This window comes from Pseudorasbora parva, chromosome 15 (genome assembly GCF_024679245.1).
Source record: "Pseudorasbora parva isolate DD20220531a chromosome 15, ASM2467924v1, whole genome shotgun sequence".
NCBI lineage: Eukaryota > Metazoa > Chordata > Actinopteri > Cypriniformes > Gobionidae > Pseudorasbora > Pseudorasbora parva.
In genome coordinates this window covers 38,244,705-38,257,602 of record NC_090186.1, presented here as the reverse complement: position 1 = coordinate 38,257,602, position 12,898 = coordinate 38,244,705, and the positions used below count along the sequence as shown (strand labels likewise).

Below are 12,898 nucleotides of genomic sequence, written 5' to 3'. Positions count from 1 at the left end.
CGTGTCTTTATTTCCGTTATGTCGCCAGTCTTTCACGTCATATCCACGTTTGCGTCTTGCTTCCTGCGGAACTCGGCGGAACCATAGATATCTATGGGCGGAACCGCCAAACTCAAAGAGGAACACTGACAGACAGTATAAGGGGAACCCCCGTATAAAAAAGTCTGTATGATAATGGATCATGACTACTCTTTGCCTGTACGTTTTGTCAGCTCAACAAAGCGCAAACGTAAGGGTGAAAAAAATGACCCGAGAAGATTTTGGGACAGTAGAAGAAGCAAGAGACGTGTAAACCTTGGAGAAGCCTTTGAAAGATGGCGAAATCTTCGTGACAAGCTCGGACTGCAGAGAGATGCTGATCTCGCTTGTGTTTTAATAAACAGGTCATTTAAGTAACCATTCAGCTAACATAATAATCATATAATCATAACATGCTGTATGTTTGCATATTGCATAGCGATCTTGACCACATTGAGACGCGTTTAGCTGAATACGTAATGTTATACATTTTGTATCGGCTTTTCAAACAGGCGGATTCTCTGTTTTTGGAGACTGAAAGAGCTATTTTTTTAAAAACTGATTCAAAAGTATTTCTATCCGTATATTTGGTGACACGATGATGTCATGTGTAAAACGCAGATGGACTAGCTATTATTTTATATGTAGCTGGAGAAAGTAACGTTAGCTTCATAAGGTAATATGCCACTATCTTTGTCAATTAATATAAGGTGACCGTCACTTTTATCATATGTTAATACTAGCTACATATAATATTGATTTAATAATGATCAACTTATTCATATATCTCCGAGTTCCAAAATAAATGTTTATTAGAATGATTGATGAACGTGGGGAGCGACACAGCGCGTGTTCCAATGAACAACATATTGCAGGTGCTGGTTCTCTCATTTACTGTTTTATGTTGGTAATGATAAACTAAATTGAAATGTATTTCCGTATTGAACAGTTGATATACAGAATGTTCGACAATCGCGGATGCCATGTCAATATATCTATAATTTGAGTAACTCAAATTATGATGCGCGGTTAATATGTCAACATAGCCTACCAACTTATAGGTATGTTGGCATAGCGACCGCCCGCACAACATTCTGTCTCACACATTATCTAACGTTACTGATAAGTTTGTTAAGTAACGGTAGCTTGCTGCTATTTCATTAGATTGACATTACATAAAGTGAAAAGCCGTAACTAAACTTAACAATAATAGAGATGTAATATAACAATCAATTACCTTGTCAGTGAACATGTTTTCTGCTGGAGATGCCAGATTCGCTGGTTGACAGTGGCAATAATGACAACAACTCCCATGAGCCCACGCACTTTCCCGACGTCACCAAAGTACGTCAGTTGTTATTATTTTGAATGAGTGACCCCTAGTGGCCAAAAGTTGCATACTGCACGTTTAAGACCAATAAAAGGCACTAAAAACATCATTAAAAAGCCCATCTTACTACAGTGGATCTACAATCATTTTATAAAGCGATGAGAATAGTTTTTGTGCGCCAAAAAAACTGAATAATGACTTCTATAATAATGGCCGATTTCTAAACAATGCTTTAACGGAGCTTTATGAATCAGCGAATCGATTCATGACTGCTTCAGGAAAAACTGCTGAAATCACGTGACTTTGGCGATCCGAATCGCTGATTCGTTACACTGATTCATACGCTCAGAAGCTTCAGGAAGCAGTGTTTAGAAATCAGCCATCACTATATAAGTCGTTATTTAGTTGTTGTTTTTTCGCACAAAAACTATTCTCGTCGCTTCATAAAATTATTGTAGAGCCACTGTAGTGAGATGGACTTTGTAACAACGTCTTCAGTGCCTTTTATGGGACTTGAGAGAGGAAATGACATTGGTGTCAATGAAAGCCTTTCTGAGCCATCGGATTTCAACAAAAATATCTTCATTTGTGTTCCCGAAGATGAACAGAAGTCTTACAGGTGTTGAATGACATTAGGGTGAGTAATTAATGACCGAATTTTCATTTTTGGGTGAACTAATCCTTTAAAATATATTTTTAAAATAATTGATTTGCAGTCTGTACGGAGAACACAATGAAAGCATATTCAAAAAGCTGGCCATGGCAAAAAATCTTGGCGTATTTGTTTAAAATTCATTATAAAGTGACAAGATGTTTCATAAAATCAATTCACACATTAGAGAAAGTGTAGCATATGTATGTTAAAAATAGTCTATGCAAGCACAATTTGTGAATAAACCAAAACAGTCAATGAGGTATGAAGGATTCTATTTCATCCTGAAACATGTAAGTCAAATACAAGGTTACTTCAGTTGATCAGTCTATACCGTGGCTCACTTTGTCTAAAATTATGGTACACTTTAAAAATCGCCATCTCCAAATGATTGGAATGACACTCCATAAACAAAAAAGCATGTGTTGAAAAGCGTCTCTGTTGAATAAGGAAATGTAACCTTGCCTTTCTTCAGTAAAATCTGCCTCATTCTTCTAAATTGCTCTTTTACAAAAAAAGGAGGAGTGTTTTTTGGCCCATCGTCAGACACTTAACATCACTCCACGCTCCTATAAACTGAATCGCAATACAACAACATGTTCTCAAAAGCAGAAAAGCCCGACATCGGTTTAAAAGTGTATTCAATAGACTATCCTTCATGTAAAAAGGGGCTACCAAGGTCTCACACCATTGTTTCTTTGTTATCTAGCGATGAAATCTCTCAGTTATTCCAGCAATCCTCTTATTAATTAAAGGAAAAATGCATATCAAATACTCCAGTGGCAAATAAACACATCCAGTTTCTTTCACTTTTTACCTTTCTGCCTCTGTGTTTTGCATTTTTTTGCTGCCTGTCTCACCACAGTTCTGACTTCACAAGACTTTTTCATGCATTGTCACTTTTAAAACGCAGTGTACCTATACAATTTAAAATCCATACAGGAATGATGTCCATCCCGATAATATTCCCTGTTTACACCTGGTATTAAGAAGCGTTTCCATCAATCCGATCACAAGATGATGACTGAAAATAGGCCTACAGGTGTCAAGGGTCTAAAACATTTTGAGCTTTGAGCAGACGCTCATGTGGTCGAATGCGCTCAAACAACCACAAAAGAGCCTACTCTCCTTACCTAACGCATAAATATTATGGGAAGCACGCTGGCCAGGGTTTAAACTTTGACCTAAGTTTGGTTTTAAAGCCAAAAAATTTACCAAACACAATGTTCTCTCACCATTCCTGATTTCTGACACATACTTATAGCATTCGGTCTTGGCTGTCAAAGCAGAAACGAAAGCTGCAGCTCTCCGTATGTTTTTCTATCATCTCCTTCCGCGTTCCTTTCTAAACTGTCTGAGCTTATTTTATCCATTAGATCTGAGAAAACCCACATTTGAGAAAGGGCATATATTTTCCCAGAATCCTCTCAAAGAAATCAGGACAGATGCATTTGAAAGTGGACAAAAGAGACGGATTTAATGCTGCCTTCACGTGCCATCTGAAATGTCCAACTTCCCACTTCTGACGTTGTGATTACAAGCTCGTCGAATTCAGGTGCTTTGTTGTCGGAAAGAGTAGGAATCGTGTGCTGCGTTTACACTGGCACAAAAAAATCTGATTTTTTACTCACATCGGAAAACACGTGAAAACACAAAAATTCACACAAGATCCAATTTTTTCGCATCCGCTTCCATATGTGGTTTTAATGCATATCCGATATCTGGACATCCGACCTACATCTAAACCTGTATATCTGATTCCCCATTGAATTCCAAGCCCAAACTCCAAATTTTTATGTGGAAACTTTATAAAGGAAAGAAATTGTGTGCACAAAGAAACATCCAGGAGCTGTTTTTCAGCCTCTGCCCCATGAGATTTCTAAATAAAACAGCTTTACTTTACTGAAAGCTACATTATATTTCTCAGCTATGAGGTGATAACCAATAAGCTTCACTATTAGGCTGTCTGCTCTATCTCTATATAATTCAAATTTATATATATAAAAAAATTATCTAATAGAGCTACTTTATTTCACTTCAGAATTCTAGATCTAATAAGCTGTAAAAAAAAAACACAAATACAAATTTTATATGACAGCTGTTGTTTTGTCCATGCTGGCAAATAAATGTTCTCCCCACCATATTTCAAGTTTATCTTGTATAATTCCGATAGCATGTGAAGGCAGCATAAAACACCAGAGGTGCTTCTTAAAGGGTTAGTTCATTAGCTGATGATTTATAGAGGTGTCATTATGTTATGACTTTACTTGTTGAGGCACATGACTATTAACTAATTGATTAAGTAATATGTAATCGTGGTTATGGGTTTTGAATTAATTTTGAATTAGTTAATAGTCATGTGCCCCAACAAGTAAATTCATAACATAATGATACCTTTATAAATCATTAGTTAATGATGAATTAAAACAGACGACTGGAAGTTGAAATGCATGGCTTTGATCCCTTTTTTTTTTTTAAAATAACAACACAAAAATTGTTTTCTGTGTCGGAAACAAGCTTCATATGCTTCTGATTGGTTTTAGAGGGTAAAACTGTCCATAAAGTTTTAGTGATAAAAATATGTAAATAAGAGATTCATTGTGCATCAGCTTCACTGGTTATAATGGAACTTTGTGAGATCACAATGACGTTCTATAACTGCTTTTTAATTATAATAAAACAAGCTTTCTGTCATGCAAAAACCCGCATTTAGCAGCTATGCTTGCTTTTTTGTTAAAATAAACAGTGGTTTGTGAATGCAGGTGCATTAATAGCAAAAAAAATCATTGTTTATGCTGGGATGTGTAGGTTGTGTGACAAAACTATTTCAGATAAAGCTATTAAAATTCTTTTGAAGCACCCCATGTAAATGTTTCCCTCGACCTCCCTCTTCTGATCAGCCATAACTCATCTTAATTCCAGGTTTAAACAAGGCAGCTGATTGTGGTAAAAGAATTGTAAAGAATGTGAGTAATGTGGTGCCAATAAGTAGAAACCCCACGCAAAGTTAATCTAAAATATCATATTTGAAGTATTATGAGAGCAATGATGTGAAACACTAACCTGTGGTCTCAGAGACCCTCATTTCTGATATGATTAGCTGTCATTGTTAAATAAATCTCATCTACAGTATTTGTTCATGATGCTATCCTCAAGGGGGGTCCTGAACGATTTCTCTGCAGAAATGTTAGAAGTCAGACAATGAACTCTGCAGGAGTGTATTTAAATGAACAGGTTTGCTGTTATTGTAGGTTACTTGCGGTTGCGGAGTGTGTTAGCAGCAGGAAAACAGAAACCCTCTGTTATCATTAAAGGGAGCAAGATTATTAATTCTGAACTTTTCAATATTGATAAAGAACAAAGCTTTTTAAAAGGCCAAATTTCTTAAATGTGTGAAAATATATTATGGCATTATTATTTTGATTAGCCAGACAACATTTTTTTCAAGCTAGATCACTTTACCGTATCACCATCACTATATGTGAACCTGGACAACAAAACAAGTCAAAATTTGCACGGGCATATTTGTGGTTGGTTTCACAATTGTTTCAACAATTGCCAACAATGCATTCAAAATTATCGATTTATCTTTTATGCCAAAATTATTAGGATATTAAGGATATTAATTATTAGGATATTATATATAAAGATTTTTTTTGCCCTCTCAGATTACACATTTTCAAAAAAAAATCACATTTTCACCCAAAAATGAAAATGTGATGACGTTTATCTGCTTACCCCCAGGGCATCCAAGATGTAGGTGTGTTTTTTCTCTTCAGTAGAACACAAATGAATCTTTTTAACTCCAACCGTTGCTCGTATAATGCATGTCAATGGGGCTAATTCGAATTACAGCCCATTGACATGCATTGTACGAGAAATCTTGGATGCCCTGGGGGTAAGAAGATAAAGATCAAATTTTAATTTTTGGGTGAACTATCCCTTTAAGCTTATTTATTTATTATACTAAAAATATATTATTATGTTAATATATATATATATATATATATATATATATATATATATATATATATATATATATATATATATATATATATATATATATATATATATTAGTGTTGTCAAAAATATCGATATTTCGATATATATCGATACTGGAATATCTGAAACGATACGATTCTCAGTTTTTACAGTATCGATATCAGCTGCGCTCTCCTCTCTGACCGTCAGCGAGTTGACACACACACACCGGCATATTCTCACTCAGCCCGGTTAACCTCTGAGCACGGCGAACGCGCGTTCTGCTGGACTTTTTCCTCATGACAGTGTGTTTGTGTTAGTATTAGTGTGTGATCGGTCTGAATTTCGCGCGGGATTGCACATAAATTAATTCTACTAATCCCCGCAGATTTCGTGCTCCACATCTGAAGCGCACACACACATAGCCTACCGTAATAAAGCCGCCTCTGACATGATACAAGTGCAAACATTTGCTTCCTCTTCCAGCTTATTATTGGTCAAATACACTCAAAGAATTATCAGTGCACATCTGGAAGAGTATTAACGTAAACACAGTCGCAAACAGTTCAGGAAGAACGAGTAACAGGAACAGTGTTCAGGATCCATGCGTCTGTTAGTCTTAAAGGGACCGCAGTCATTTGCTATTCAAACTACAAAAAGACAAACGATCAATCTGCTCTCTTATTTTTTTACGGTCTATGCTCTTGACTGATCAACTTGTGTAACTTTAACAGTTTCATCTGTACGCTATTGAATTTTTTTTACAAAGAACATTATCCAATGTTGTTTTAAATGTAATTACTATGCATTTTTTTAATTCAGTTTCTTATCTGAATGTTAGACTTACCTGAAAAAATAAAGCAGTCTGTTTAATTTGTATCTTCTAATCTATTGCATTTATTTGTGCTATTGTTTGTAATCTGTTTATTTGTTCTTATTTTATTACTGTTTACTCGTATTTTAAATTCAATTTACCATTCGAAATCAAGCTTTCTTGTGCTGTGTGTAAGCTATTGCAAAACAATTACCCCATTGTAAAAAATACATTGAGATAGCAAAAATTTGTGAGATAATTTTAATAGTAATTGATCAATTGATCAATAATTGTTCAAATCAAAACGATGCCCAACCCTAAGGAACATGCTGGCCACATTAATTTTTAGTAAAAAATAACAATGAATAATAAGTTCTGTTGTCATATTAAGCATCTTATCTTATTTATTTATTTATTTTTTTACTGTGGTATCGATTTAGTATCGATATATCGATATTTTAGTCTGATATCGTATCGAAGTTATAATTTTGGTATCGTGACAACACTAATATATATATATATATATATATATATATATATATATATATATATATATTTTTTTTTTTTTAAATATGTATAATAATCCCAAATGAGTCTGAATCACCGTTTTCTGATTGTTTGTCGAATATCTAGCATGGCAAAATTTCTTTCAAGCAACAAAGAAAGTACTTGAATGTATTTTAAGACCATTTTAAAACAAACATTTTTAGTCATTCACAGTATATGTATCTGCTCTGTTAATGGGCAGTTCAAACAGGTGTAGTAACCCAAGTGTGAATGAGATATAATGTTGTATTACATTACAGGTCTTCGTTCAAACATTATGTCTCAGATGATTCAGTTATGAGCTGCACTTGTGCTTATCGCCATACAGGTGGCAAAAATAATATGAGCCATACTCTTTTATGGACATTATTTTGTAATTGTATGTATTTATATCCGATACAATTGCATTCATTTTTAATCTAAATAACAATAACAATAATAAATCATATTTGGCACAGTTATGTACCTTTTTATTAGAAAGCCAAACCTCACTACTATTGCATTGTTTATGATTTCTTTCGAACAAATAATATACTCTTAATTGCTTTGACTGCCATTAGATGATTTCAGAAGATTGTTTAGTTGTCAAATAAATATAACCAACAGCACCATCTAGCGTTTTATAATAGATTTCACTGGTGGAAATAATATATGCAAATTATGATCAGTGTATCAGTAAACATCAGTAAAATCCATCATATAACAACATTTCTGGTCAGTTTAGAACTCAAACTGATTTCTTTAGGAGCTATACATGTTGTTTTTCTTTCTTTTTCTTTTTTTGCAAGTATTGCAAGATTCTCATTTCCATCTAAACCATTATATTATAATTATTGTTATTATTATTATTATTGAGAAAGACTCATTCTCTAAAAAACATGCTATGACTGACTCTGTTATTAAAACTTTTCAAACACAAACAATAGAAATTCACAAGATTATATTTTTATTTAAAGGATGACCTTTATATACAGACATATAAACTGGCACTAAAAAGAAAATATTGAAATATTGCTGCATTGAAAACGTGTAATAGAGAGTAAATATTATTATTATTAATATTATTATTATTTTCCAGAACAAAAATATATATTTTTATAACATAAAAAAGGGAAATTTAACACCTATACCGACTTGTGGACTGATTTCTCTCCAGCAGAGAGCGCAATAGCTTTAGCTATATGTAGGCCTATGTATTTTTACAATCTATTCTTGTAGAATGTGCTGGGCTATAAGCCTCTCAGATACAATTATCTGCTTCTTCTTCTTTCTTTTTTTTTTACTGCATTATCATTAATCTGATCTTTGCATGGTGACTGTCTGCAGGGTTTTCTTAAGTAATACAACTTTATGGCCCAGGACGTTAAGGACAGGCCTGTGCTCTCCTGGCACAGATGAGGCGTCATATGCTGTGGAGTTGAGAATGGCCATATGTTACTGGAAATCCACAGGTCACTGCCTGGCATTACAGCAACAAAATATTTTTACTCAGATATACTTTCCTAAAACAACTGTCTCATCAGATTATTTGTCAAAAATCAAAAGTCAAAAGTCAAAAAAAAAAACAACAAAAAAAAACGAGTCAGGCGTATGACGGACTATCTCTGTGCCAAATACATTCTTTCATAATTTAAATAAGTTTAGGAAAGTATAGCTGTGTGACGTCACTGCACGCCTCCACGAGTTCGGCTGTTTTCAGAAAGATCGGCTTCTGTCTTTCATAAATATGATAAAACTAAAGACTCTTCGGAGATACGAAGGATGCAATACTCTAAGATTAACATGAGATTGGCAGAAACTGTGTGTTTAATGAAGCCTGCCATATAATTTCTCAATTAAATAAATTAATTCATATTTTCATGCTTATTTGACAAATCGTGCATTATTTTACCAAATTAAAGCACGATAATTAAAAAAAAAGATATTTACCGTTCTTTGTCTTTGCTTTCTAAGAGGCCTATTATAAATAGCCTATATTCTAGACTAACGTTGCACTCACATTTTAAAAACTTTATTAGGGGGTTAAAATTAAATAAATAGGGGTATTGCCATAGAGTGAGAAACTGGGGGGTGTGGGGTGGTGGGGGGTGGACAGACGGACAACATTTTCAGACAATAAATATTGAATGTAATATTTATCTCATTTTTTTAGATCATACTTTGTAAATGTAGGCTACTAGGCCTATTTTTAGATATTTTTTATATTTCACGATTAAAACGATGGGCCTAGCACAAGGGCAAAACAATATCTTTACTTAAAAGGCGTTTAAAAAGTAGCAAATATATATATATTTAATAATATGTATTATTATTATTAAGGCTATTATTATAATAATATAATTGTTGATCTGATGGTTATTAAATAATATTATAAAACTCTTATTAATAAGCTACTAATCAAATTAACTGACTAGCATTTTTTTAAGGTGAATCGCTTGTTGTAACCTACTTTTGACTTACATTTGTCGCGTCTCACTCAGTATCTAGCCTCTTAGGCTACTAACAGCCTGACACAAGACAGACCAGTCAGACTGGTCTAGTAACCGCTTGGTGCCGCCTGTGGGAGAAACACGGAAGAGTTCATTCAAGGCGTTTGGTTATCCGCGCGGAAACGCACACATACACACACACACAGGAGTTCTCCCGGTAAACATGCTATCGTGAAGCTTCTCCAATGCGCCCTCGCGTTTTACTCTCATTCACAGCGGTTTCGAGTGGAGATGTCTGGACACACAGCACTGCATGGACTGATACTCTTATATTCAATTCACCCGCTCGTGCTCGCAGAGAAACAAGGTAAGTGGACAAAACACAGTAGATAAACGGAAACAAAAGAGTCGGTTTGCCGAGGCGTCAGAGATTACTGGTGGAGGATTTTGAGTTGTTTGCATGCAACATGATTTTATGGTTCTAATTATATATATCATTGTAAACAAACGTACAGCTTCTCCTCATGGGGAGTAGCAATGTTTCAAACTTTGTTACATGAGCTTCAGATCCTGTAAACTCTGGAGCGCATTGGTTTAGTTCTAAGTTCACATCAAATAGCCTGGAATTCAAATCTAACACGACATATGTCGTGTAAATCATGCTGGTTACAATTGATGTGTTTTTGAGTTTCATGTTGCATGAGTTTCTCCAAGAAACTGGACTTGCCTACATTTAAAAGTTAAAGTTGATATCCTAAATATGGATAAAATATTTGATGTCAAATGTGTCATTAGAAAATGTGCTGACTATAATGTAGCTTCTTTCCATGAGGACAACATTCCCTGGAATCACACTCACAGCAGGATTTTGTCTTAGTGTCTCTGGATGTTCAAAGAAGCATCTGATCTACATAATGTAAAATATATTTTGTCTTGGACTTCATTAGTTGCACAGAGTTTTTTTTTTTAACTGCTGGGACTCCAAAGTAGCACATATGATAGAAACGATAACATTGGAGTGGAGAAACACTTGGTTATTAAAAGAATAGTTCTACCAAAAAATATATAATTTTTCATTGTCTACTACCAGAACTTTTATTGGTTGCACTTTTGCATTCAATTACTAAAAGTAGTGATTGAGGTTTTCAAGAATCAGGTAACTAACCTCATAAAAATTAATAAATAAAAACATCCATATGACTTGTAGCTACACTATAATTTACAAGTCTTTTAAGCCATATGTTAGCCTTGTGTGAGGCTCAGATTGAAATTTAAATTGTTTTTCATTGAAAATCTTTACACCTGGACTAGTTCTCCTTTCCTGGTTCTAAGAGAAGTAGATTTGGGAATGTGTCGTTCTGAGTCTGATCTTAAATTTACATTTATGCTCTTTTTTTTTTCTCCAAGGGAATGCATTTTATGGCGATCGGTCCTATGACATGGCTATACTCTTTAAGCTACAGGAATGAGCAGTATAGCCATGCCATAGGACCGATCCCCATAAAATGCATTCCCTTGGAAAAAAAGAGCATAAATGTAAATGTAAGATCAGACTCAGAACGATACATTCCCAAATCTACTGATGACAGAATGATGACAGAATTTACATTTTTGTGTTAAACCTTCAATAATTTTAGTTCCCAAAACTGCTTCAAGCAATTCACTCACTTTTGTGTTACCTTTAGAATTTTGTTTGAAGTTTGAAAACGTTAGTGCCCACTCTCCACAAGGACTAATTACATGGAAAAGAGCATGAAGTATAATTCTCATTTTGTTTTCCATGGAATAAATAAGTCAGATGGATTTGGAACAAAATGGCAATGACTGAATAATGACCAAATCTTTATTTTTGAATAAACTCAAGGGTGAAATACTTCAATACTGCATGGTATCACATCACTCCCCTTAATGGAGTCTTTTTTGTAGTATAGCCTAGTTGTTAATCCAAGAGTTATTACTTTGTGGCAGTATTCTTGCTAAGCATATTGTTTTTGATTATCAGACTTAATTGAATAGATATCCTCTGCTAGTCTGACTGTGAACCCATATTTGGTGTATGTCAGGAGACAGTTGGATTGTCTGTACTTGCAGAACTCTTTCTGTTGTGAATATTTGTGCTCCACCCTGGGGCAGACGATGGCCAGGTGTTCCTCAGCATGCTGAAAGGGCTGGTTTAAGAAGCTCCATCATGTTTTTCCCCCGTTGGAATGAATGCAAAAGGGAGCTATGATTTTGGTCATTTTGAAAAAAACATTATTTTTGACCTACTACTTAGTTCAAATGTAATAAAAACAAAACAAAAGCTAAAATATTCTTTAACTGTATAGTCATTGTCGCTTAGTTTGTTTGCATGGCCATGATTAACATGATGTCATTCCTCTACACCTGCCCTGAGTTTTTTGTCCATCAGTTTTTTTTTTTTTTTTTGCATGACCCAGCCCTACATCTGGATAGAGTTCAGACGCCACCACAAAGGCCACTGTGTGTCTGCGAGTATTTAGCACTGACGTAGTACCAGCTAAGGTCAAAGAAAGCATTTTTTTGGTTAGTGTGGGCAAATGTTCCCTTAGAAACACACTGGTGCTATTTATAGCATTAGTCCTGTTTCATTCCTTGTGTCATTTAAGAATTCCTTCAATGTCACAAAACTCTGGGGTCTCTGAGTTTGTTATATGCATACATCAGCGCCAAGTTCCTGAGTGGCTGCTGGAGACTCAGCTGTCTGGAAGGAAAGGAGCAGTTTGTGGTGCCATCACAGGTGTCAGTTCCTTTACCATGGGAGACAGTGACATAAAGGAGCCATAGCATATCAGTGAACAGTAGTCTTGACAATACATGCACAAATGCTCATATACATGCACTAACCCCCCAGCGTGGGAGCTCTTCACCCTTGGATCCTCCACAAGACTTGTGTCTGGCAGCTGACGGTTTCTAACTCCACCTTTGTCACTGCTATGGAAGCATGTCTTTGAAATGGAATAAAAACTTTCACATTGCTAAATTTTTCTCTGACAATTCTTGGTTTATATCTCACAATTCAGACTTAAACTCAGAATTGCTAGATGTAAACTGGGAATTCTGAGTAGAAAAAAAGTCTGAATTGCGAGATGTAAACGGAGGATTCTGAA

The 12,898-nt window shown here is 34.9% G+C and overlaps 1 protein-coding gene across 1 annotated transcript in view; it reads left to right on the top strand.

Moving 5' to 3' along the window:
- The first annotated feature begins 9,862 nt into the window (after window positions 1-9,862).
- dcbld1 (discoidin, CUB and LCCL domain containing 1) overlaps window positions 9,863-12,898 on the top strand; it is a 34,923-nt gene continuing 31,887 nt past the window's right edge. Inside the window, exon 1 of the mRNA XM_067418688.1 lies at window positions 9,863-10,137. Within this exon, the coding sequence (XP_067274789.1) occupies window positions 10,062-10,137 (76 nt within the window). The 5' untranslated portion in view covers window positions 9,863-10,061. The remainder of the gene's footprint in view (window positions 10,138-12,898) is intronic.